This window comes from Cygnus atratus, chromosome 2 (assembly GCF_013377495.2).
Source record: "Cygnus atratus isolate AKBS03 ecotype Queensland, Australia chromosome 2, CAtr_DNAZoo_HiC_assembly, whole genome shotgun sequence".
Classification (NCBI taxonomy): domain Eukaryota; kingdom Metazoa; phylum Chordata; class Aves; order Anseriformes; family Anatidae; genus Cygnus; species Cygnus atratus.
The window spans coordinates 60,118,606-60,146,491 of NC_066363.1; the positions used below are offsets into that span (position 1 = coordinate 60,118,606).

At 38.2% G+C, this 27,886-nt stretch overlaps 1 protein-coding gene across 12 annotated transcripts in view; it reads right to left on the reverse strand.

Moving 5' to 3' along the window:
• The window catches only part of SUGCT (succinyl-CoA:glutarate-CoA transferase), a 328,922-nt gene that overhangs the window by 185,535 nt on the left and 115,501 nt on the right, over positions 1 to 27,886 (reverse strand). For 10 of the 12 annotated variants that reach the window (XM_050709076.1, XM_035552596.2, XM_035552598.2 and 7 more), the window contains 3 exons: positions 19,949 to 20,020; positions 12,563 to 12,660; positions 778 to 880 (listed from right to left, as the gene is read on the reverse strand). In XM_050709076.1, coding sequence (XP_050565033.1) covers positions 778 to 880; positions 12,563 to 12,660; positions 19,949 to 20,020 — 273 coding nt within the window. The remainder of the gene's footprint in view (positions 1 to 777; positions 881 to 12,562; positions 12,661 to 19,948; positions 20,021 to 27,886) is intronic. The other 2 variants (XM_050709074.1, XM_050709077.1) reach the window with 2 other exon arrangements.

The following is a 27,886-nucleotide window of genomic DNA, read 5'->3' on the forward strand; positions in this document are numbered from 1 at the left end:
ATTTGTATTTGCACTCCTGACAAACACTTCTTGAGAAAAAAGACACACAAAAGATTGGCTCCTTCCCCCCCGCCCCCCCATACTATAGCCAATTATTTCTCTTGTTATTTCCGTTAGTAGAAATTTAATTTTAACATTCATCGCAAGATAGAAGAGCTGTAAATACTATTACACCATTCAAGACAGTATAGTTGAGTTTGTGTCAGGCCCTTTAAACTAACATAAGCCACAGTGTGAGGAGAAGGGGAGGGATCAGTGAATATGAAGATATACAAACTCTACAGATGCTGGAAAGCAAAAATATTGTTTAGATTTTTATGTTTCAGTTTTGTGATTGCAGTCAGAAACCTGGCTTCTTTTTTTCCCCTCCAAAACTATAGATTCTGGTCATCTGTACTCCGTACAGAAAACTGGTTGCTTGTGGACAAGAAAGTTACTTGAATGTATATCTGATAGAATGTGATTATGAATATATTACAGTTTCTTTCCTTCCTTTACCAGCCATTTTTGAAAGACAGACTGCATACGGGACATAGAACACCTACAGTTTAATGCATCACGGCCAAGTCTGTGTTCCCAAGCACATAACTCATTTAGGGATCTATATTTACTTCTAATTATACCGTACTATTGGCCTTAAACTCAAACCCCCATATAATTCTCAAATACCATTTTAAAGTAGCTGAAATCTGGTTTGAGTGGCAGGAAAAGTGATCATTATTAAGCAGCTGTAAAACACATGTAGTAATGTATAGAAAATACTGGGTAAGAACCAACCTGTGGATCCGAGAATACCTGCTGCATATTGTTGATCGGACCATATGGAACTCCACTTCCTTCAAAGAGCTGCAACCACTTGACTGTTGTTTTTTCCAAAAACCTAAGAGCATAAGAAGCATGTGGTTTCAACTCAGTGCTTCAGATTCTAAAAAAAAGTATAGCATCTCTCCTCCCTCTCTCAGTGCTTCCATACCCTTCCCCATTGATTTCTTCCCAGGCAGTCCATAACATAACGAAAACGTACTATACGTGTTCCTCAGAAACACAAAAACCAAAGCCATAGGGGAAAGGACATAGCTGAGCTGACTTCTACTTCTATCTGACCATCTGAAGAAATCCAGCAATGATGTAAAGCTAAATTTATTGGCAGTTTCAAAAAAGGATCAATGGTTTTCCTCCAGTCCTTAATTACACTAATGTGCTTCACATTTGTTTTCTTTTATGTACATATTTAAAAACAGAAAAGAAAAAAAAAAGATATAATGTGTGTATGAGTCTAACGTGCAACGCTGCTCACGAAAAGATGATTTTAAAGTACCACAGTGTTTTTCGTCCATTACATCCAAAATATATGTCAGGATTAACAGACACATTTTTTGGTCAGATAACAACATTAACTACATATTTATTTGTTGTTTGATTGTATAATCTATCCTAAGGACATCCAGTTCAGCAGATATAAACTGTGCCTATGCTGGTGAATGCAGAGCTTCTTTTCCTTTACAGAAGGCTGTGCTGAATTTTTGCTAGCAACTGAACCACTTCCTTCCTAAGAGGCTCCATAATTCATGGCCCACTAACCCCCCCCACTTCCACAAATAAATTAAAAGGTGTTTTTCATCTACTACTTTTTCTGACCCCCTCCCCCAACCTCCACAGCTTTCTGATTTCTAACAAAAGATAATGTATTTAGAAGAGGACTCTAAAATAATCATGGTGTTGAATACAACACTAAGAAATGAACATAATTCTCATATTTGTATTATCCATGATCATTCCCTAGAACCACTGGTAACACAAGTCCTGACATATTTTGTGCTTTGTACTTTTTTTTTTTTTAAGTTTATAAAATTCTCATTAAAAAAATATTTTGGAATTTAAACGCTATTTTGAAAATGAAGTCTTTTCAGCTAAACTGTCAGATATCTACATTTGCATAATCAGTATGCAATTTCATGGTGTCATGGTAAGTTTGAATAATATTCTGGATATACATCCTTCCTTATTATGAGTGACTGAATGTACAGTGAAGTGCCTGTTTTGCAAGAGTTCTATGTGGTGCATAAGCTTCTGAAATTTTAGCTTCTGCTTAGGTTTTTCCTTACTATGTAACAGACAAACAATTAAAAAAAAAAAAAACTAACAGTCTTAGTCTTACTTATTAATTTATTTAATTGGTGGTTGGAGAGAATCCCTAAAATCTTTAAATTCATTCAAAGTTGTAAAATCCCACATTCACCATCCCAAAGGAAACACACATCATTTTCTCTTGAAATTAAAAATCTTGACTCAAATCTTATGTAGTATAGATACCTTTATTTGTAGTAAAAAGGGGCTGTTGAGAGCATATTGTTAAGCAAACTGTTTAAAAAGAAAACAGAACATCACCACTGTCAGTAAAGGCCCATTATTCAGATTTTGAGAGCAACAGTATGCAACTATTTTGTTCATTCAGTTGTGGTTTACATATTGAAATATCTGTTATACAGTTCTAAGAGAAGAAATACTGCTTCAAAATCTGATAAAAGATAAGACACGGATAAAAAATGCCCAAGTTCATACCTTTCTGATAACAGCTACACAAACTTAAAATTTTATTTATTTTACTAACCTCCATGTATCACTCATCTAACTATAATTTTAATAACATTTATACAAATAAATACCATAAGCTTTCCTCCTAGCACAGTGCTGATGTTTAGGTTACTGGATGTCAATTGATATCATGCTCACTGCTCCAAAATATCAAGTATAGGAAATTGATGGCAACTAATATAAAGTATAGCAAATTGATGACAACTTAAACTTCCAAGAGAAGTACAAGACTGAAATTCTCTCCTGAAAATGAAAATCTCTATCAGCAGGAATTTATGAGGCCTAGACAATCTTTCTCCCTTTAATGTTTGTTTTAAAACATCCTATGCTTTGATATTGCCTTTTATATTTCCCTACTTGGTACACAATTTCCTTTTGTAAACTAGAAGATTTACAATGTCATCTGCTGCCTTTCAGTGGGAAAATATATTTTCTTATATACATGTATAAAAGCCCTGACAGAAACACGCACAAGGCTAACAAACAGTCCATCTTCCTAACTTAAGCTAGGGCCATAACATCCAAGATTGTACAGCAGCTGAGTTCTGAGGCATGATAGTTGCATGTGAATCTTTATCTGTCCACAGAGCCTCAATGGTATTGAGTGGCTGCAGGAGAGCTCAACCTTGGGATTCACACTGCAGAACTAAAGCTTCTTGTATTTCCAGATGAATCCCTTTTTCATCTATAACAGATGGAGCATTTTAGATATCACATAAATGCCATTTAAATTATCTATGATTTGTCTGTGTAATCATTTTTAATCTGTAGTTTAGCTGTCTACAATTACTACTAGTATTTTAGAAGTTCAAAAGAATTTATTTTTTACTCTATTAGTCTGTAGTATGATACTTGAATGCATGCTTATTCCAAAAAGTCCTGAAAAAAGGGTATGTACTCTGACGGGGAATACACCAATTTCATTGTATTTCATTTTAATTGGTAGCATTCCTTTAAATATAAAATAATAATGTGTGAACACTGAGATTTATGAATACAATATCTTCTTTTTGTAGTGGGTTTACGTGGCAAGGTTTTGGTAGCAGGGGGCCAGAGGGGTGGCTTCTGTGAGAAGGACCTAGAAGCTGCCCCATGTTTGGTAAGGGCCCCACTGCTGACCAGAGCCGAGCCAATAAGTGATGTTGTTTGCGCCTCTGTGAGAGCATATTTAAGTCAGGGAAAAAAAAAAAAAAAACACAGCGCCACACAGCAGCTGGGAGAGTGACAGGAGTGAGGGAGAGCCTTGCAGGTGCCAAGGTCAGTGAAGAAGGAGGGGGAGAGGTGCTCCAGGCGCCAGAGCAGAAGTCCCCTGCAGCCTGTGGTGAGGACCATAGTGAAGCAGGTTGTCCCCCTGCAGCCCATGGAGTACCACGGTGGAGCAGGGTTCCACCCTGCAGCCCGTGGAGGAGACCACGGTGGAGCAGGTGGACCTGCACCAATGGAGACTGCAGCCTGTGGAAGACCCCTGCCAGAGCAGATTCTGGGCCGGACCTGTAGCCCGTGGAGAGGAGACCACGCAGGAGCAGGTGACCGGGCAGGAACTGCTGCCCATGGGGGATCCAGGTTGGAGCAGTTCGCTCCTGAGGGATGGACCCCGTGGTACAGACCCATATCTGGAGCAGTTCTTGAAGAGGTGCGGCCTGTGGGCAGCCCACGCCGGATCAGTTCAGCAAGGACTGCATCCCGTGGGAGGGACCCCACAGCACAGGGGACAAGAGTGACCGAGAAGGAGCAGCAGAGAAGAAGCGCTATAGACTGACCATAACCCCCATTGCCCCGTTCTCCTGCACCGCTTGGGGGGAGGAGGTGGAAGAGGGTGGATGGGGGGGAAGGTGCTTTTGGTTTCTTTCCTTTGTTTCTCGCTTCTCTAGCTTGTTAGTAATAGGCAATAAATCTTACTATCTCCCTACGCTGAGTCCATTTTGCCCGTCACAATAATAATTACTGCGCGATCTCCTCATCCTTATCTCAACCCTTGAGCCCTTTTCATCGTATTTTCTCCCCGTTCCTCTTTGAGGAGAGAGAGTGAGAGAGCGGTTGTGGTGGAGCTCAGCCGCCCACCTGAGTAAAACCACAATTTTAAATTGTATTTTCTAAAACTGCATTTCCTTAGCTCTAACAATGGGAGAATGGAACATTTAAAAAAAAAGTGCAACTGCTTGACACACACAACTTGGATAAAATAACGTACTAATTTCTTGTTAATTATTTGTGTAAACTTTGTTTCTTTTAAAGAACAAGGAATCTTTTTTGGTTGATCAATCAAGGCAGGCAGAGAAACGCATGACATTTCTGAACACAAGGACAAGAAATAAGGTAGGTAATGGGAAGGCTGTACCTGCACAACACATGGTAAACTTGAGGGTTGAGAAGAAAGAAGTACACGGAGTACAGAACAAAGCAAATCACAGAGAACACTATGAAAATAATTACATTGTTAGTCTTTGCCATGCTCCACAAAACAGATATGCAAAGGTGGTTATCTTCCCATCTCACAGATGGAAGACTTATCTGCAATTTATCAGTTCTTGTCAAACATGTACTGGCAATCACCTATGAGCTGTCACAACAGATCTTGCATACAATATCAAAAAAATGTCCTTCTGTTTCTGGGGCCTTTTCTGGTTATGGATTATGGTGCAAGCATTAATTCACTGTGTGCATTCTTCACATATGCCCCATTTTCCATGTTTTCTAGGAAACATACAGTCAGTGCTGTGCATCCTCTCACACTTCTCTAATGGACGAAGCCATCTAATTCCACACAAAGTATGTTTAGAAGAACTACTGAAGCAAAATGCTGCTCTTTTCTATATGAAGCATATGGCTATTAATTTGTAGTAGTAATTTGAACCAAATGGAGACACAGCAGCAATCGAACTAGGATTCTGTGACAGTTTTTATTTTGGACTGTTTTGTTTGTTGGTGTTTTTTTTGTTAGTTTGTGTTTTTTTTTTGTTGTTGTTGGTTTTTAAACATGTAGTCAATCACATAAACCCTCTCTGCACTCAAAGGTCACAGGCATTCTTGTGTTTTGTAACATGACTGGAGTTTGCATTATGTTTTTTGTGTTATCCTTTGCTCTATCAACAGTCTATTAACTTTCAAATATCTACACCATTTTCTCTCTTCACTATTAATCATCCCTCTAGAGGTCATTAACTCAGTAAAATAGTTTGTGTAGTTTCTAACAGTAGCATCTGTGGGAGACACTGTATAAAACATAAATCATAGGAAAAAATATTTTGAAAATTCAAAAAACAGATCATTACCCCCTAGTGTACTATAAATATACCATTACAGCTTTCAAAATGAATATTATAGCATTTAGTCAATAATTGGTAAGCATCTCTGTGTTAGAGTCTAATTAGTCTCTTCTCAGTTACAGATTAATCACTCAGCAAACCACTACATACAGTTAAAATATTTGGGGATCAACATGATTGTACTGACATGTTTTGCTGATGAATATGTCAGCTACTTTAGAAGATGTCACTTACAGTACATTGTAAGTGATGGCCACAAAGTGTTGTCAAGATACATGTAGGTACCACAAATTCACCTTGGAAATTGTATTAAATTTCTGCATACCTGAAACAATGTTACCCATTTAGAATAGAAACATTAATAAACCTTACTTTTATGTGCAGGATTTGTGCTGTAGAATGTATGGTCTATACATATATAAATGAATGCACATTTGCGTTCCATTTTGATGTTTTGCAATCTGTTTTAAAGCCATATATGATTTTTAAAGAATGGCATACCAGAGAGAGGAAAATATGTCTGTATTATAAAATATGTTTCTCCCAATTCCTGAGTAGCAAAATCCAGCATGTTCCAGAACTATTTGTTTTTGGATTCAGATTTTAAACTACGCATGTTAGAATAGATAAAAGATAAATAGATTAACTCCTTTCCCCAAGCCTTCCTCTCCTTTTCTCAACAGGAGAAAGGACTGCAACTTTGGTAGTTAGGACAAAGGAAGTGGAAATCAACTGAAAAACATGCATCAGTAAAAACACATTGAGAATAATGGGAAATAGATTTTGTTGTTGTTCTTTTAACTATTCAGGGGAAGTAAAGATATGGATCACATAAAACGATTCATTGAAAAATCAATGAAAAGATATCCCTTGATTTCAGCATCCTTGTAGCTAGTAATGCACGGCATAAGAAAAAAAAAAAAAAAGTCAGCAAATTATTTTACAGAAAGAATCTCAAGTTTCACAGTTATGTAATAAAATACTTAGAGGCTTACTAAATAGTGAGAAAAATAAGAACGAGAAAATACACATTAGCTTACCTACTCCAAAAACAAGATGTTTAAGACATTTTGGATCTCTCTTGTTTCAACACATAAAAGTCAATGTGAAACTAATAATGATTTAAAACACAGCATTTTAAAACAAACCATGGCAGCTGGTGTTCATGTAGCTCAACCACCTCTGTACCAATGGTGAGGTATATGATTAGGGAAATTAAACGTCATCAGCTATGCTACACTGAACTCAATCATCTTTCAGACCAAAGACACCTGTCTTGCTGAAGGAGTAGGCAATCAGACGCCCATTCCTGTAACATTATCAACAGTGACTGCAGTCTCCAGTCTCTTGCACTCTTGGTTTAGTAAAAGAAAGGGTGGGGGTGGGGAACGGGGTTTACAGAGACTAGTTTATAGACACTCAACAAACGTAAGTTTAACAGTGCTCCTCATCAGGCAAATTAAACATTTTGCAATAGTTTTCCCTCCTCTTCTGTTATTAGGTGGAAACAATTTAGCAAGGTCTCATTAACTGGGGATCAGGTTCCTCGGTGTTTCCTTCCTGCTCATTCCTTTTCCCCTCACACTCACATGCACAACATGCAGCTGTGGTGCACAGTCAAGAATAAGGTTTTTAAAATATAAGTCCTAGGAATAGAAGTTCCACTCTGAATTGTTTCCAGCCTTAATACTTCTAAATCTACAATAATTTAGCTCTCTAGACAGTGTGGTTTCATTTAGATGTAGCTGCAGGAGTACTAATCATGATGAATTTGTGTTCTTCATTATGTTAGCTGCTTCACTTTAAAGTCTGAGGGAATGCCTGCTATTCCCCTTCCCCCTTGCACTCATACAACCCCACAGACCCTGCTCTACTTACAGGTTAATTTCCCTGAGTACTCTGGCCTACACGTTTAGGTGCACTGTTTTAAAATGTGTCTGCATTACTGAGGTGCAGGGTGGGATTAATGTTCAAATTCTGGAGTAATTGGAAGAAGGTCAACAGATTAAGCTCCCTTCCTCAAAACAGCTTCTCTTAAAACTGGCATTATAACAGCTTTTGCACAGATGCATTTCAAATTATAGCACATGCTACATACGTATGTCTTAGCATATGTATATTTCTCTATATACACAAAATAATCCATGTTGTGCCTAGCACTATTCTTTTCCAGAGGAAACAAAGGTAAAAGTGGAAGGGAGCAACAATTAAAATTTGGTTCTCTTGGATGGATGTACATCTAACTCACAAACCAGAGGTTTCCATTGGAAACATAAAAAAACAAAATGCTCTGTAGTCTGTCAGCTCTCACATGAGCAAGGAGTCTCAGGGGCCTCTGTAGTAGCCATTGAACCCGACCTCCACCCAGGTAGGGTCATTTCAAATTTGACTCTTGGAGCACATCCAAGGGCAATTCACTTTTCAGAATTCTGCTTTCCTGTCACTTGGGGAAAATGTCACCTAAATAAATAAGAAGATACAGAAGGCTGTGAAACACCTTTTTTTTTTTTTTTTTTTTTTTTTTTTTTGTAAAGCAGATGCAGTAGATGTGCAAACATGGGCAGTGGAAGAAATAAGCAGTAGGAAGTGGAGAAGGAAGATGGGGACAGGAAAATAAAAGGCACAGCAGGAAGAAGAACAGAGATGGGAAAGGAATAACAGCACCAGTAGCGAAGCAAATACAAAATACCCCATAGGCCTATATTCTTCTTCCCTGTAAATATCTTATTACCCAGTGTTCCTTGCAGCATTGCACTTACTTCCCCATATAAGATGGGAACTGAAAACACTCCCCCTCGCAAGATGTCTGGGATTGGTTTCTGTAATTTCTTCTCCTTATCTCAATGTGAGAGCTGTATATTTCAGAATATGCTTATCATGCTAGCGTGGTCAGCCTTCCAATTGCTTTTATTGCGATCTGACTGTCTTTATGGATATGTGAATTTATTTCCTCTACCTGCTCTCGCTTTCTTTCTTTTATGTGTGCTCTGTGGAGGGAGTTGAGATGATGGAAGCAGGCAGCAAGGAGAGGCTGCGGTGAAGAGCTGAGGACAGATGTGCCTCCCTCTTCAGATCTCTTGGGAGAGAAAGGATGAGAAAATTCCTTCTGAAATGAATAGAGCAATTCACACCTCTCAGAGCTGTTGTTTCAAGCTACATTTATGTCTCAAATAATATTCATCTCCATCTTGTATTCTTACTCAACTCAGGACATCCGACTGTGATGAATAGGTCATTTCACACCTTTCTGAAAAGTCTTCTGTTTAAAGGTCAATTTCTTCTAAGTGCTATATAATCCCCATGCTTATCTAACTGCCTTGAAATCTGGCACAGTTACTGCAGGTGGTGAGTAGAATTATTGATCTAAATCAGAGGTCATTTGAGCCAAGAATTCCCAAGATACAGCCTTCTTTTAAAAAATAGCATTCCTTAACATTGACCGATTGTACCAATGTTTTCTTTGTGCACACTTCCAGAATCAAACTGTGGCTAAAGAATTTCTATTGCTTAACATTTACTTTAGCAAATGAAAGGCATCAACTGTCTCATTGGTATTCAGTGTTCAGATGTATTTAAAATTTTGAGCTCTACACATGCAGCAAATTAAATGCTCAGGACTTCTGGGATTTTCTGACCCTTTGAGTAGGTCTAAACATCTCCTTCTATTCCTAAATAAAACCTGGGAAATCTTTTTTCCTTTAGATGAGGAGGACAAGAATTCTCCTTGCTACACTTACTAAGTGTTCAGGAGCTAGACATGAATTGCAGTTAGTCCATTTTGAAAATTAAGAAATAAAGGAAACAAAAAGGTAACTCACACCTCTGGAAGCAGTTTAAAAGAGAGAGGAGGAAGGAGACAGGTTATATAGGTCAGTGGAAGCCAAGTCTAAGCTCTGGTGGGATCTTGGCTCAACAAGAACATCAGCTTGTAAAGAAAGTAAGCATACACCCACTGTGCAATGGCAGTAATATATGCAAGCAACAGCAAAGAGTACCACATTTCTGCCATACAGATGACCAGATTCCTATATATACATGCAAATTTTACCTCCTTTTTACTGCTCAGCCTGGCACAGCAAACAAGATTGCTCATTTTTCCATTGCAATGTTACTGGAAAAAGCTGCTTTGCCTCGGGTCAGAGGCAACCTGCCTGTCACAGCACCAAAATTATATGTGAATGAATAGCATACCTAAATCCTTAAAAGACTTTCATGTTCCTTTTCACTTTCCAGAACACAAAGGAGGTGCTCGTTTCAACAAAAGTGGTTGTAATAGAACTCACTGCTATGACAATCACAACTCTTTTAAGCTGTTCCAGTTATTGTCACCATAAATTCATCATGAGGTGGATAGTAGTGTAGATATAGTAACTGAATGTGAGGTGAATGCAGGTGTTTCTTCCCAACTAATGCACCTTACGTTTATATATTCCATGTTTTGGAAGCTGCAATGCTATCAAGCAATTGGTGATTTAATTAAGGTATTTTTCAGTGAAATTATGCCATTACTATTTTGTCATTTCCTTTCATTTCTCAAGGGCTGACATTTTTCAGCACTGACAAACTATTCATTTAATTCTCTAAGTAACATCCAAAATGAACTACATGTAATTTTACAAACAACTGAGTTAGTGAATAAAAGGAAAGTTACCATGGAATGCGTGTGGAAACATATTCAACCTCCATTTGAGTGCCAAAGGTGTTTGCTAAAGTCAGTGTTTCAAAACTGAATGCCAGATGAATTCACAGTAATATGACATAACATAATACTATTGGAAGTGTCTACTCCAAAAATGTGTGTACAGCCACATCTGTACTTGCATATAAATTACACAGAAACGCAGCCTAAATGGTGCTAATAAAACAGAACACAAACTGACAAAAAAAGATATAAAGCAGTAATTGACAGAGCAATGATGTAATCTGATGAACTAATAGCTACAGATATAAAAACAAATCTGGCAATTTAGTCACAGAACAACTGTTCCGTGAACTTTAGCTTCTTATTCAGATATTGTCTATAAAAAATAATAAATAAAATAAAATAAAATAAAATAAAATAAAATAAAAACCTGCATTTGGAATCAACCACATCATTAGGTAATTATCTGTGGATGGCAAAACAGCACTTCGATAAGGTTCCAGAGTACATCAGATAAATACCATATTAAGTGAAATGAACTCCAAACAAATCAACTTTGAAACTAAGAGTAAGTGTCAAGAAAGTAAGAGCTAAAAAGTAGATCAAAAGATACCTATTCCCTTTCAAGGGCTTAAAAAATGTAGGAAGAGTGGATTCATCTATTATCACACTGCATTTCTAATAGGAAGGCAAGTAAAAGACAATCACAGAATCACAGAATCGTCTAGGTTGGAAGAGACCTCCAAGATCACCCAGTCCAACCTCTGACCTAACCCTAACAAGTCCTCCACTAAACCATATCACTAAGCTCAACATCTAAACATCTCTTAAAGACCTCCAGGGATGGTGACTCAACCACTTCCCTGGGCAGCCTATTCCAATGCCTAAAAGTTGTAAAAGTTCATTATGGACAGTTGTATCAAAATTATTTAAAAATGCAAAGTCACTTGGTACTTCTAGTTTTCAACAGGGGCAAGATACCTGAAAATGGACAGGTAACAGAGAGATAAAAGTGCAACTAAACAAGAAGAGGAAAAATTACTCTCTTTGCAGTCGTAAATGCAAGATTATTCTGGTTCTCATTATCCAAAAAATGTGTAGGGTTGGCTTGAGGGGAAAAGGTGTGCTATTGAAACTTTTCTCAAATGCAATGAAAAGACAAGGTATCTGGCTTAACGCTTCTTTAAAAAAAAAAATAGTGTCTGAATGAAAATTGTTACACATTTGTTAATAAAGACTCATACAGGCCAAGTGTCAAAATGATAGTGTGACTTTTCTTGAATTATTGACAATGACAGATATACTGCTTCTAATGCTCTTAACCCAAAATGCAAAGTGTTGCTGAAACTACCTTCCAATAGCTTTACAGATTAGTTTTTTTCTTATATTGCAGAAATATACCTTCCTCTTTATCAAAGAGAACTCCACAGAACTAAGGCCTTCTCAAACATAATGCAGAAGACAATTAAACTATTTTAATCTCTCAGTTAAAAGATTCCTGAGCTTTATCTTATATATTTTTTTAATTAAGTACTTAATAGGATGATTCTCCTGTAGAACAGTAAGTACACATCCTTTTTATTTCAAAAGAATTCACCCAGGGAGGATTTGGGGCACAGAGTACTGCAATACAGAACCAACAGTGAGGGTAGAGTCAAGTGGAACTCCCTTGGGTACACAAATTCTTACTGAAAGCTTTAAAATCCCTTTCACAGCAAAAGTAATGTCCAAGAATTTCATTACGAGCACTGATATTTGTCCAGAAAAGCAAAAAGCACTAGTTGTTTCACTAAAATTCAAGTTAATGAATTAAGTTAAAATGTTTAAAAATAAGTTTAAATGATTTCTGAAAACCTAGAACTATAGTTTGGCTTCTTGGTAGCCCACATTATAGTATGTGTGCAAAAGACACAGTTAATATCAGTAAGTAAGCTCAATTCTTTCTTTAAAAAAAATCTCTCAAATATTACAGAAAAATTTTTACATAATGAGTGTTCCTTATACATAACTGTTTGCATTAACAGATTAAATATCATTTCTTTGCTTTTAATGAACTTACCGAGTTGACAATATGTCAATAAGTTCTTTTCTGTTCTGGACTCTGAGTGTATTAGTTTTGTATCTGGAATCCTTACTAACTTCAGGCAGATTCAGGATCTAAGTAAAAATAAAGCTGAGTAAGACATGTGCTTGGCATGAGACATTTATAAGGTAAAGAAAATTCATTAAGGATTTAAGATAGCTTTCCAAAAGTCACTACTTCTCCTTAATCTTATATAGATTAGGAAGTTATGAAAAGACAATGCCTCCTATTCAGTTACACAAGCACAGAAAAAAGAGAAATTAAACAAGAAAGTTATGAAAAGACAATGCCTCCTATTCAGTTACACAAGTACAGAAAAAAGAGAAATTAAACAAGATCCAAATCTTAGTCAATAGCTTTGATTATTAACTAGGAGAAACTCTTGTTATTATACTGTAGAACACTAAAACGTTTTTTAAGTTATTACTTTGAGGTTGGAGAGATCTGTGGGATTCTCCTTCACTGAGTTATAAATCACGGAAAAAGAAATGTGACTGTACTTCATATGCTAGACTGAGAAAAGATATGTCTAAGACTGTTTCTTTTGATTTCAGTAATCTTTTCAAAAAGGGTGAAATAAAAAATAAAATGTATTTTCTATTGAAATGTCATAGTTTTTCGTTATGATTTCTTCAAAAACATCTTATAAAGAAAATTGGTGGTTTAACCTCCAAGAAAGTAGAAGCATATCTTCTACATGTAACTCCTACCTGGCATATTAAAAGTATGACCCTCCTGCAAAGACAATATAAATTATATTATAAAGAGAATTAAATGTGGAGAACAAGTGTTAGAATTTTGTAGAGGCATATATGAGACAGCGTAGTTGTGTGGACAATCAATATTTACTATATAACTTATCTGTTCATGCTATAATGTACTTACATAGAATATAAATAAACAGAATGGGTTGTTCTTTTCAAATTTAATAAAAAATATCCCAGTAACATCTGCTACTGAGGAAGGATGAAAAGAAGTTTACAAAAAAAGAGACTGTCATGTATTTAGTGGTCCTCAATAGATTCTTGTTTTATTAACATGTCCAGTCACTCCTTGAATTCATATGTCTATGTACTACCACATATAAGTGATACACAGATTGGTGTCAATCGCTTTGGAACTTGCTTCAAACTTAAAATTCTACTAATACCTCTGAGACCGGTTCAGACCAAAGACACTATACTTTAATGACTTTGCTGGAGTGAATAAGGATATAGCTTCACTCTCAAGTGAATAGCTGTTGAAGAGTTAAAACCATGAGCAAAACAGATATTCTTTCAACAGATACTTAGAGATATTCAAATCAGATAGTCACCCTTGACCTGTTTGTCACCCAGAGTGACAAAACTGAGCATGGAAACCAAAGTACCAATTAAGTTATTTTAGAACAATGATCATATTACATAAATTTTCTGCAGATTTTTATCTGTGAGGTAAAACAGCATTCTAACATCTTCCATTAACACTGAATTCACTGCATATTTTCTTTTCCATCTATGTTCACACAATCTAGTTTATGAAAATTGTAACATATCATAATCTGGCTTTAGAAAATTTTCTTCTTTTCCTGCCTGAAAGTTCAACAATAATATTGGCACTCCATTAAAATTATTTCCTCCTTTTGATACTGTTATTTTTGGCATTAAAAATCACTGCTTTAGGAAAAAAAAAAATGCAAGGTTGTTCAAAGTAAATGATAGTGAATACTTATTTATGAGAGCATAAACAACTGAGAAATTCATAAGAAAACTATGGTTTCATTTGATAAATTATATGAAAAATGATCATATTGAGTTGCTTAGTATACTGTTTTAACGTTAATGACTTCATCTTTAACTTAATATAGATCTGTTAGAAAACTCTTTGTCTATATATGTTCTTCTCAATTTTTTGTGTTTAACAAATACACATTTGAGAAGTTATTCATCAATGTGTCATTCATCTTTCTGTATCATGCTGCCAATGTTATTTTCTTTATTTCATTCTGACCAGCTGGAATTAAACTGCTCTTTACCATTTCTCCTTCAAGCTTACCTGATATACAGTTGGTCTCTACAGTACAGATCTAAGAAACACAGAGTTTACAGTCTCTGAGTTCTTTCCCCCACTTCTAGCAAAATTGTTTGCACACAAAAGCAGTCTTCTGAAGACTCTTGCTCAGTATTCCTATTTAGACTGAAGCAGCCACACATCGGGATGTGCTTTAGTAACTCTTGATAACTATGAAATGCACTTCAACCAGCACTGTTATGAAGTTTTTCAGCAATTATCAGTCCCCAAACAAGCTACAGTTCATTTTCACTGATTCTGAAATTATTTCATTTTTTTCTTTCTTGCTTGCTAATTGCTTCTCTAAAAAGATACAGTTGAAGCAGAATGTTTGCAATTGTTTACAGCCTAAGCCAGCTGTTACATCTCTTGAGTGCGTCTGCAGGGCAATGGCTTCCATACATTCCGTATTTTTAGCACCAGCTCATCTCAGAAAGGTTCTCTAATAGCGATCCCAATGTTTGAATTAGCGTCCTCTGTATTTACTAAAGGTTCACTAGAGTGTTGAGGGCCTTCCTGTAAGAAAGTCCTTTTCCTTTATTGGCTCTCCCCCTTCAGTGTCTTTTAAGCTCCAAATCGCCTTCACCTTAACACAGAACATACCTCTAACAGTTTCCACAGCATTCCACTGAATTCCACATTCCTCAATCTCTGGACACTTTAACAGTCTAAATCAATATCTACAATATTTTGATAAGGGCAAAAAAGAATGTTCATGCTATTTCTCATACAAGCCAGGATGCTGTTGGCCTTCTTGGCCACCTGTGCACACTGCTGGCTAATATTCAACCAGCTATCCACCAATACCCCCAGGTCCCTTTCCAGCCACTCTTCCCCCAGACTGCAGCATTACATGGGGTTGTTGTGCCCTAAATGACACTTAGGCGCTTAGTCTTGTTGAACCTCATGCAGTTGGCCTCAGCCCATCGGTCCAGCCTATCCAGATTCCTCTGGAGAATCCTCCTACCCTCAAGCAGATCAATACTCACACCTCGTTGTGGTTTAGCCCGGCTGGCAGCTAAACACCACACAGCCGTTCGCTCACCCTCCCCCCTCCCTCTCTGGGATGGGGGAGAGAAACGGGAAAGTGAAGCCTGTGAGCTGAGATAAAGACAGTTTATTAAGACAGGAAAATAATAATAACAATAATAATAATAATAATAGTGATAATAGTATTATTAATAATAATGTGTACGAAACAAGTGATGCACAATTCAATTGCTCACCACCTGCTGACCGATGCCCAGCCTATCCCTGAGCAGCTGGACCCCCACCCCGGCTAGCCACCCCTATATATTGTTCAGCATGACCCCAGATGGTATGGAATACCCCTTTGGCCAGTTTGGGTCAGCTGTCCTGGGTCTGTCCCCTCCCAGCTCCTGCTGCACCCCCAGCCTGCCTGCTGGCAGGACAGAGCGAGAAGCTGAAAAGTCCTTGGCTTGGTGTAAGCACTGCTCTGCAACAATTAAAACATCAGCATGTTATCAGCGCTCTTCTAATTCAAAACATAGCACCCTACCAGCTACTAGGAGGAAAATTAACTCTGTCCTAACTGAAACCAGGACACACCTAAATTGGTGTCATCTGCAAACTTACTAAGGGTGCAGATCCCCTCATCCAGATCATTGATAAAGATGTTGAAAAGAACTGGCCCCAGTACTGAGGCCTGGCAGACACCACTTGTGACTGGCCTCCAACGACTCTTTGCACCCGGCCACCCAGCCAGTTTTTATCCCAACAAAGCATACACCAGTCCAAGCCATGAGCAGCTAGTTTCTTCAGGAAACTGCTGTGAGAAACAGCGTCAAAAGCTTTACTGAAGTCTAGGTGGACCACATCCACAGCCTTTCCCTCATTCACTGAGCACATCATCTTGTCATAGAAGGAGAGCAGGTTCGTCAAGCAGGACCTGCCTTTCATAAGGGCATTCTGACTGGGCCTGATCAGCTAGTTGTCCTGTAGATGCTATATGATGGCAATCAAGATAATCTGTTCCATAAGCTTCTGAGGTGCTGAAGTCAGACTGACAGGCCTGTAGTTCCCCAGGTCCTCCTTCCAACCTTTTTTGTAGACGGGTGTCATATTTGCCAGCCTCCTGTCAACTGGGACCTTCCTGGATAGCCAGGACTGCTGATAAATGACGGAAAGCAGCTTGGTAAGCACTTCCACCAAGTTCTTCAGTACCCTCAGGTGGATCCCATCTGGCCCCATAGACTTGTGTATGCCTAAGTGGTGTAACAGGTTGCTAAACACTTCCTTGTGGATTATGAGGGCTTCACTCTGCTCCTCATCCCTATCTACCAGTTCAGGGGGCTGGGTACTGAGAACAACTGCTCTTGCAGTTGCCTGCAACTGCAGGCAGAGGCAAAGAAGGCATTAAGTACCTCAGCCTTTTCCTCATCCTTTGTCACTATGTTTCCCCCCACATCCAATGACGGATGAAGATTTTCCTTAGTCCTCCTTTTCTTGTTTATGTGTTTATAAAAACATCTTTTTATTGTCTTTAATAGCAGTAGCCAAATTGAGCTCCAGTTGGGCCTTGGCCCTTCTAGTTTTCTCCCTGCACAGCTGCACAACATCTTTATAGTCCTCCAGAGTGGCCCAGCCCTTCTTCCAAAGGTCATAAACCCTCTTTTTCTTCGTGAGCTCTAGCCACAGCTCTCTGGTCAGGCAGGCTAGTCTTCTTTCATGCCAGCTCATCTTTCAGCACATGGGGATGGCCTGCTGCTGTGCCTTTAAGATTTTTGTCTCGAAGAGCGCCCATCTTTCCTGCACTCCTTTGCCCTTCAGGACTGCCTCCCAAGGCACTCCGCCAACCAGTCTCCTAAACAGGCCCGTCTGCCCTCCGGAAGTCCAGGATGGCAGTTCTGCTAACCCCTCTCCTTACTTTTCTAAGAATCAAAAACTCTATTAATTCATCACTATGCCCAAGATGGCCTCCAACGTTCACATCGCCCACAAGTCCTTCTCTGTTTGCAAGCAAAAGGGCCAGTGGGGTGCTGTCCCTAGTTGGCCCACTCACCAGCTGTGTCAGGAAGTTATCTTCCCGACACTCTGTGAACCTCCTAGGCTGTTTCCTCTCTGCTATCTTGTATTTCCAGCATAAATGTGGTAAATTGAAGTCCCCCACCAGAACAAGGGCTAGCAATTGTGAGACTTCTCCCAGCTGCTTTTAGAACATTTTGTCTGCCTCTTCATCCTGGTTGGACAGTCCGTAATAGACTCCCACCATGACATCTGCCTCATTGGCCTTCCCTGATTGTTACACATAACCACTCAACACTGTCATCACTGCTGTTCAGCTGAAACCGTCAAAATGCTCTCTAACATACAGAGCCACCCTCACCCCCACCCCACCTCCCACCTCTCAAATAAGATAACTGGTTTATAGAAAAATCTGGCCCTTACCCAAAACTTGAACTAAATTTTCTGGTCTTTTACTCTCTTTGACAAGCAAGCAATCACAATTTTTTCACGCTTTGTGCTTCCTACTTTCAATTCTAGAAATACCAAAACATCATTACAAGGATGAAACAAAGAACCAGCAGCCTGTAGACTAAGGCAAATATTCATCTCACTTAACTTCAGGCTCTTCAGATTCTGTAGTAACACAAATCATTGACATGTTGCCCCATCTTCTGGGGTACCACTTGCTCATTACTGATCACAAAGGGATTACGTAGCAGCAAGTCCCACCATAAGTCTCACAGCAGCACCCTAAAGAGAGGTGAAAGCATGGTCTGAATTTTCAGTGCCTTCTAGCTCACACTATAGTGCCAGAATCTACTGAGCCAGACTTTCAGTTGTGCCTTACTCGAGGATGGCAGAATGACCAGCACTTGATGCATAATTCTTCAGGTGACAAAACACAAAGAAGACATTCACAGCAATGTGCTGGGACCTTCTGGGAAGATTACCTTTATGGGACAATGAGTCCTTGAAAAAACACAGATGTGGCAGGTAGATACTTATTCAGTCATTAGTCCATTAGCCTTCATTCATGTTAATATAATGACCACACTATAGTGGTTCAACATTTGTATGATGAAAACCCACTGAGAAAAATCTGAAGAAGTTAACTTGCTTCTTACTGTGAGAGCCAATCTGAGCAAATGGAAGCAGACTCCTCCAGAGAGCTAGGTGGGCATATGTAGCCCAAAACACACTAGGAGAGAAGAGAGTTTCAGACAATCATAACTGCACTATCTTCTTACTACATATTCCAGTTATTAGTCATGAACAACCATGGAGATGTGAAATGGCTGATATGAACAAATGGAAGAAAATAATGCTCAATTTCCTGAGGCTGACAGCTCTTCAGAGTATGAATAGTACAGGCTAAATATCCCAAGTCCAAGAGGAAAAAAACTAAAATAAATAAATAAAAACAATGGGAGCTAAAAGGTAGAACTAATTTTAAAAAAGCTGTCCAATACTATCTGAAAAACTTCTCTTGTGCCATCCTACATGTTAATTGGATCTTTTGTTTGGAATGTTGATTTTTTTTCACCTTCAATCAATACTTCTTTTTTTTTAAATATATTCACTGTCCAGGGAAAAGCAATTCCAGGTCTTGAAATGACAGGAAAACAGTATGTGAAAAATCCAAAACTATTTTAAAACTTTTCAAGCTACCCTCTGTAAAAACAGAATTGCCAGAGAATCATGTTTCTTCAATCCAAAATAAGGAAGATCGCATATTTTTGCTGAAGCTTTCTTCTCCGATGTCATATCTGCACCGCTGCCGTGTCAGCCCACAGTCCTGTAATACTTTTCCAAGAAATCCACAAGTTTCTCTGTGAGCACAGACCAGTACATAATAGTTTGAAAAGGGACTGCATGCTCGGCTACTGATTAAGGTGATACAAGAACTATCCATCTCCTAACTTGGGTATGTTAATAACTGTGCCTACACTATGTGTTTTATGGAGAAATAGTGTCACATTTCTTCCTGAAAAAGACACTGGTGTGATTTTCATGACATTCATCATTTTATATATAGGAGGTTGTTAGCTGGTTCATGTTTTGGCAAATTAGCTGTGCAGGTGCTTTGAAGGGGATTCAGCACACACAAATTTTGGAGTTAGGGTGTTCTTAATACACAGGCAAATCACAGAATTGCATCAGTGCCCTAAACTACCAGCTAGAAGCACAGAGTTAGAATTTATAGTTGCTACTTACTTTCATTAAAAAAAAAGGGGGGGGGGGGGGGGGGGGGACGGAGGGGGACAACACTAAGAAGCAGTCTCTATTTCCCTACACAGCACAGAAACTGTCACACGTTTTTGTATTGTCAGCCTAATACACCATTACCTTGCACACAGTGACAAACTGCTGATCGTTTCCAGCTCCCACCACAATGTAGCCATCCTTGGTCTTAAAAGCCTAAAAGAACAAAGAGAAGTGATAAGTTGTGACGGAAGTATAAAATATTAGTACAACTATTAGGATAAAACTTTGTAAATAATTTTCAAATGCTTTCCTTAAATAAACATTTCCATTCAAACTCTCTCTCTAGTTCTACAAAAGTGGCTCACAGTCATCCACAAGGAGGAAAATTCAATTTAAAAGGGGAAGTAGCCCTTTTGATTTTATTTATTGTTTTTGGAGTTGAGAAATTATCTTAGTTCATAGTTTTTTGCTGAAAATACAGCTTGAGGCAACCAGAAACTTTGCAAATGTGACCCACACTCATAGGGACTGAGGACGATTTCCCAGAATGACACTTACTTGTTATGAGTTATTTATTCAGCTTCCCTCTCAGCCTGACTGAGAGCAGACAGCTGCACTGAGTCTCACAGATACTCATTGAATGTGCCAGCCACAAGGCTACAGGGTAATCTGAGCAATTCTAGGGCAAAAAAAAAAATTGCCAAATAGCAATGACAAGTTAGGCACTTGCATGGGAATGAAAGGGATGGGCTGCATCTTTCCAGCTCTTCAGCTGGAAGTTAAGCTATCTCCTTAGTCAGTGGTCTCAAGACCAAGGTCCTAGAGAAAACCGAACTTTTTTCCCAGCTTTGAGGAGTATTTTTTTGTTTTGACTTCATTACAGTACCCTTACTGGCACACTTCATGTTGAAATCGTCTCCACTTAGATTTTCACAGGAATGAAGAAAATCTGTAATTGGCATCATCCTAGATTTCTACCACTGCATCAGGGCATCTTCCAAAAATGGATAATGCAAATAGATTCCCCTTTCTTCCACATCTCTCCTTTATTACTACCACAGTTGTCATTAGCACTTGGGAAATACTCTTTCACTTTTAATTTGAATTCAATGCACAGGTTCATGCACAAATGGGGACGAGGCCTTGTGCTAGTTTCTCACAGAGAACGTAACGCATCTTGCATTATCAGAAATCAATTTTCTCATCAGTTATAATGGCCTGATCTAAAGCTGTGAATTCTTAGTATAATTTTTTGTAAAATAACACACAAACAAAAGCTCTGGTATGGGAACATTTAATAATAAAGTCTTCTCACACCAGTGTGGCTTATTCTCCATCACAAATATGCTATTCTAGCTTGAAAACTTTTATAACATTAACCACCTGGCGCAGTCAAAGCTTTAAAACTGTATGTGGAAAATTATCTCCATTGAAGTGCAAGGAACTGTATATCACATTTACAGTATCGTTTGTTTGCTCCCTCTATGCTTCATTTCTGACAAATAGTATTAGTCTGATAAAATTTATGAATTTATTTTTCAGACATTTAATTAAGCACTTGAGTCTAAGACTCTTAGCAAACAAAGATGAAATTCAGCAAACATTTAGTCTCAAGCATGCAAAAAGTAAAAAGTCTCATTTGGCCCCAATACAATAAAAGTCTAGAAGCATGCATAATATATAGGTACTGCATACTCACACTGATGAAAGCAATGAGCACAGAAACAGTTGGGAAAAAGAATACAGAAAAGTATGTAAATGTATAAACATTTTTAGATAGATCTATTCATGCAGATTTTTGTCTAAAACAGTCAAGAAAGTTGTGAAAATTGTTATAAATATACATGTTATAAAGTCTAGCAATATTTAAGAAACTTTTTTTTTTTCAGAATAAATGGCTTTTAGTAGGAATAGTTATGAACTAAAGCTGTCAGTATAATCTTATTACCTTTACTTACAGGCAAGATCTGTTTCCTGAACCCCCCTGCCCAAATCCTGATGTCTTCGCTGATGTTCTGAACTTTAAAAGCAGCCACACACATTTCACACAAATTATGGGGCAAATACTACACATATCTGTGTGTGTATCTAACACAACATAGTTTTTTATTGGTACAACCACCTACTACTTCCAGTAAACACAAATTACAAATTCTTTTACACAGTCTTTTAAACTTGTAGTCTGAATGTCTGTTACAGACTGCAAACACCACAGTGCATGTCATGTGCACTTATATACAGATTCCCTTCCTCCATACTTCAAAATCTATCTAAACTGGCGATATGGTCAAATCTTAAACAGTTCGCTATTTATCAGCAAGTTCTTTTGAGACTCGCATCTCTGTAAGAAGAGTGCAGTCACACAATAGCCGCATACTACTCTGAGACATACATCTGCAACCGTGGGCTGTCCACGCAGCAGCAGAAGTCACTCAAAATTTAAGGGCCTGGTTATTAGCATTTGGGCTTCAGTGGCTTTGTGGAATGTGTGGGAAAACTGATTATTCTTAATTACATTGTATGTCTAAAAAGCTAAAACAACAATCATGTCATCCTTACACAACAAAAATGGTATCATCATAAATGCAGCAGTGTCTTTTTCCATGGAGCTTAACTCAAATGTCTTCGGCTGCTATTTTAAGCTTCCCATTACAAAACAGCTGATTATTTGCCAATCATTGCTGCTGATAAAGCAAAAACTTCCAACTGTTATTAGCACAATACTGATGCCAAAATTTAAGGGTGATAACAATGGTTTTATTCATCACCCATAAATGTACGCACACTACAGGTTACCACAGGTTACTGACTGGTCACAGACAGCTTCATGATCTTATTATACAAAGGAGAGTTAGGGCAAAGTGCAGACAGACTTTAATGAGATTTTGTTTTGATAAACTGCTGTCCATCACATCGAATCATTTCACATTAGTGCAATAAAAGGCACTACACACACAAGGCAAAAGTCTTTTTTCCCTTCCCCTTTTTCTGAATGGTTTCAATGAAAGACTGTCAATCTCCTGTGTTTATTGCCCACTTTATGAATTTTAAGCCTATAAATGCTATGGCAATCATCAATCACATAAATATCTTTGCATATATTTCAATTTGCACATTGATTCCACAAACAAAACTTTAAAATATAAGGGACCAATTAAAAGATATGCCAATTACAAGAAAATTATCACAATCCAGGTCAGTCTGCAGTATTTGAATCACATCCATACAAATCACAGAAATCAAAGCAATCAGAACATCTGCTGTTGTGTATGATGACTCTTTACTCCTCTCTATCATGTATTTATACACATTCATAGGATCTTCCAGAGCCTCCTCTGGGATAAACAGTCCCAGCTCTCTCAGTCTTTCCTCATATGAGAGATGCTCCAAATCCTTAACCATTTTCATGGCCCTTTGCTTGACTTGCTCCAGTACACACATGTTCTTGTCCTGCAAACCTCAGAAGTGGACCCAGTTGTGGACCCATAACTGGATCCACTGGTGATGCATCCTTACTGCACACCTGAGCAGAGGGGAAGGACCACCTCCCCTTGACCTGCTGGCAATGCTCCTTCTAATGCAACTCCAGATTGTGTTGGCCTCATTTATCACAAGGGCACTCTGCTGGCTCACATTGCACTTTTTGTATATAAGGATTTTCAGGTCTTTTTCTACAAAGTCATTTTCCAGCCAACTGTGTCCAGTCTGTACTGATACATGGAGTTATTCCCTACCATGTGCAGAACTGCATTCCCTTAGTTGAATTTCTCTACGTTCCTGTTGGCCTATTTCTCCAGCCTATCAAAGTCCCTCTGGATGGCAGCACAACCATAGAGTGTGTCAAACACTCCTCCCAGTTTTATTTATTTTGCAGATTTGCTGAGGCTACACTCTGCTCACCCACCCTGGTCACTAATGACCATGTTAAACATTACTGGCCCAATGATTCCCTGTACACCACTAGTATTGGCCCCCAGATGGACTTCATACCGTTGATCACAACCTTTCGAGTCCAACAGGTCAACAAACATTCATCCCATGTCAAAGATCTAAAGCTAAAGCAGCACTGACGAGGGAGAGCACATTGAGAGCACTTAGTGGTCTAATCTCAAAAGCCATTGGCAGATCAAATACTGCAAACACCGAAATATAGCATTTCATTGCCATGAGTAGGCAGCCTCCCAGTGCCACAAGGACTGCCAAGCTCAAATGCAAAGGATGCAGGTGACATCCAGGCAGAAACTAGATGTCAATTCTTCATAGACTCTTCTCAGGAAGAAAAAAAATGGAGGCCAAACAATACTTGGAGAGACCAATAGAACAAAGCATTGGGTTTTTGAAACTCCATATTTAGGAGAGATTAGAAGCTTTAATTATCTGAATAAGTGACTGCTTATTTTCACGAGTAGATACCCTCTTGGCTCCTTTACTGAAAATAGCAGAGTTGATAGTCCAAATATTTGAAAGCTTACAGGTTTTCCCCTTGGAGGAAGATTTGCACTACAACAGGTATATTGAAAAGGGGTCTAATTGCTTGTTTTTATGAGTTTTCTGGTCTGATGTTCCTATGTGAAGAGCAGTTGGGATCCATAAAGATACTTTTTAACCCTTTTCACTGGGAATAGCTGATGTTAGATACCCTCAGATTTGTACCATCTTGCAACATAGCACTGTCTTTTGATTCAAAAAGTTGAACAGCAGTATCTAAAAGCTTCCAAGATCAGACAACCTGAGGGTTTGCAGAGAGTCTCTATGCATTGGTGAGTTCTGGAGCAGGGTAGTAACTTTCAAATGCCTTCTAACGGATGTTGGCTTTACAGAGCAGGTGTTTAATTGTTTCAGCTGGCATCATGTAGCAGCTTGCTTAAGATTTTGGAAGGGTGACATCCTTTTATAAAGACTAGATAGAGTATTTCTGTAAGGTACACGTCTGTCAGCACAGCAGGGAGCTCTCATAGATGGCATTGTGAACAATCTTCTGAGCTTCTTCCCAAGGCTGGCATCAGAGAAAGCAGCTTTGGCTGAATGTGGAATGATTCTTTGGGACTGGCTGGTGACACTGCAGAACAAATACACCTACTCAAGAAATCTATAAACATAAAACCAGAAAAAGTGAAAACAATATTTTCAAAAAAAGCTTTGAGACTTATTATCAACACTTTAAAAGAGATTTTCATATTCCACTCCTTCCTCTCCCCTCCACTCTCCTATTTGCAGAAGTCTCTGTGCATGTACAGAATTAATGCATAGATATTCAGTAAAATATTTTGTGACCATGCAAAGGTCTGCACATATGTGCTGTAGTTTCCTGCTATTAACGAGTGTGCTCACAGACAAAAGCTGGTCTCTTGCAGGCTTGGAACCACAGAAAAATTACAATGTTACTTTTAATTTGTTGCATAATTTTTCTTCAATTGCACTTTGAAGTTTCCAGTCAGATACTCAATTCAACATACAGATCATTTAACGAGCAGTGTTCTCTAGTCTTAAAGCAGATTAAAGGCTGTAATTAAGAAGGTGACGTATTCAGGATTTGACTGACCCATACACAGGTTTTTTTCTCCTGCCAATCAAACATATCTAAAGCATATATTGATTTTTTTGTCTCTTTCCGACCTTATCAACCTCTGGTTCCCAAATACATTACAGAGCAGGAGATCCTCAGCTTTGCTTTGGATCCAGAACTGTTACATTCCTTCCAGATGGGATAAACTTGGCACATCATTTCTCTACCTTTTCACACCGGCTTGAAAAAAAAAAAACATCATCTGTGCCACAGTATCATAGTATCTGTATGTTTTTTTCTTTCAAGGGAAGGTCACAGTTCTTTCATAAAAAATTAATATTTAATTACACTCTAACAAACGGGAACAAGACCAAGAAGTTTGGTCAGTGGTAGTTCTGAGCAAGATATATAAATCATAAGGACCACACACTTTGAAACTATTTGCCTACTTTGCACTCTCTTCTAGTGAAAGCAAACAGTAAAAATAAAAAGTGTAAATTTCATGGACTGGAGTAATGTATGCTGAATGCTCTCACTAAGCAAATTGAAGAAGGGCATTCCACAAAAATACTTCACTTCTTTGCTCTGGTTTTCTCGACCTGCATTACTTGTCTCTCTTCACTGTTATGTCATAGGATGTACTAACCTGCAACTTCATAGCCATCACAGTCTACCAGACAGATCACTGTCAATTACATCTGCAACAATCCACTTGTAGAGAGTGATGTTTGACTGGATGCCATGAGGTGGGAAAGGTGTTCATGGTAAGACTGGGAATGATTACATGTATGTATCCACAATGTGTATCCACACGTGGATACATGTGTATCCACAATGAGGCAGAACACCAGCACAGATGTTAAAGAAAGCCCACTACACTCTACCATCCGGGGAATATCATTCACTTCCATTGGACACCTTTTCTGGTCAACCTTTAAGTTCCATGTATGTCTGAGGGTGGGAAAAATGACACGGAAAGCCAAGCACCTCACTCTGCCCAGCTGATCCAAGAGCAAAGCAGATAGCCATTAAATGCAGTCTGCATGCTCCTTGCTGAAAGGAGCAGCAAAGTTAACACAAAATCACAGCATCGAGCAGGGATATCTACATTTGGCTTTATAATGTATTATTCTCAACACTCAGGAAGTCGGACAGCCTAGTTTTGCTCTCCAGACTATGTCACACTTTTATCCAGTTGTTGCCTATGTGAGAAGTATAAACCACTGGGAACAGAGACTGCGACCAAGACCTCTCCAATCCTTTGCTCAGTGTCCTAGCCACTATATTGGAGGCAGGACTCCTCTCTCACTTACTGTTCTTCCAGTCATATGACATCTGCATTGTTGACATTCATATGAAATAGACGTAATGCATAAATTTGTAATCTAAAAGTATCAGTCGGGCACACTACTTACCCAAAATACTTTTAAATACTTTTATAGCTGTTACTTTATATTCAACAGAACAATGAATGTTAACTTTGGATTGGTTTCTTGGTTTTAGAGATAAAAGGCTTTTGTCTCAAAAAAAAAAAAAAAGAAAAAGAAAAAAGACAATGTGGCAACCCACCAAGCCTACTACAGCACAAGGAGGAAAAGAATATACTCCACAAGGAAATACACCAATTTTCTTTGCTTTCTAATTTAAATGCAATATACATCTAGTCTCACCACCCAAAAAGCCATTTAAAAACTCCTGGAAGAGCGGTACACAGCTTTAAAGTGGGCAACTTGTCGCTTTCACAAATTTCAAGAATATGAAATACCAAAGCTATACCTCAATTAAAAATAACTTCTCTAGTATTGTAAACTGGCATTAAAACTGTTCCTTGCTGTTGAAAAACAAAATATCACACACAGAATCACATTCTCCATTGCCACATTAGTTTTCCATTAGTTTTTCAACAACGAAATCACACACATACACACACACACAAAATAAATAAACTTTAATCACAGTATCACACTGGAGCCAGTGTAATTAATGTTGTGTCAGCATTTCCATTTAAGCCACTATTTTCAAGAGGTTTATAGCACAGCCATAAAAATTCAGTTAGGTTGAAATTAAGCAAACAAGGTCTTATACAGCAAGCAACATTTAAGTATATATACAGACAGCAGCCACTTACTACTTATATGGGAATTAAAATAGACGCTTACTGATTTTAAAGGGCACTACAGAGCTGTTTTTTATATAATATTTTTCTCAACATTTACAATAATCTCTCAAAAGTCTGAATCCAAATGTTTCCTTACCCTTTCCCTTCTCTCTCAATACCTCACACAATTTCGTTCAATTTTAGGATTGCAAGCATTTTTGGTTTTTTTCACTCAAAGTAAAGAATGCAATGAAAACACTTATTTTGAAAAAAAATAAATAAATTAATTACATTTAAAAAATAAAAATAAAAAAGAGCACATATGACCAAAGTCTGATCCTGATATGGGCCTCCGGGCATTACTGAACTAGAAATAATAAATAGTTCTTATACCTTCCAAAAATCATATGATATAGCTGTGTGGAAAATCTGAGTAGCTAAATATGAGTTTTTAAGAGTGCTATTTAGAATCTAA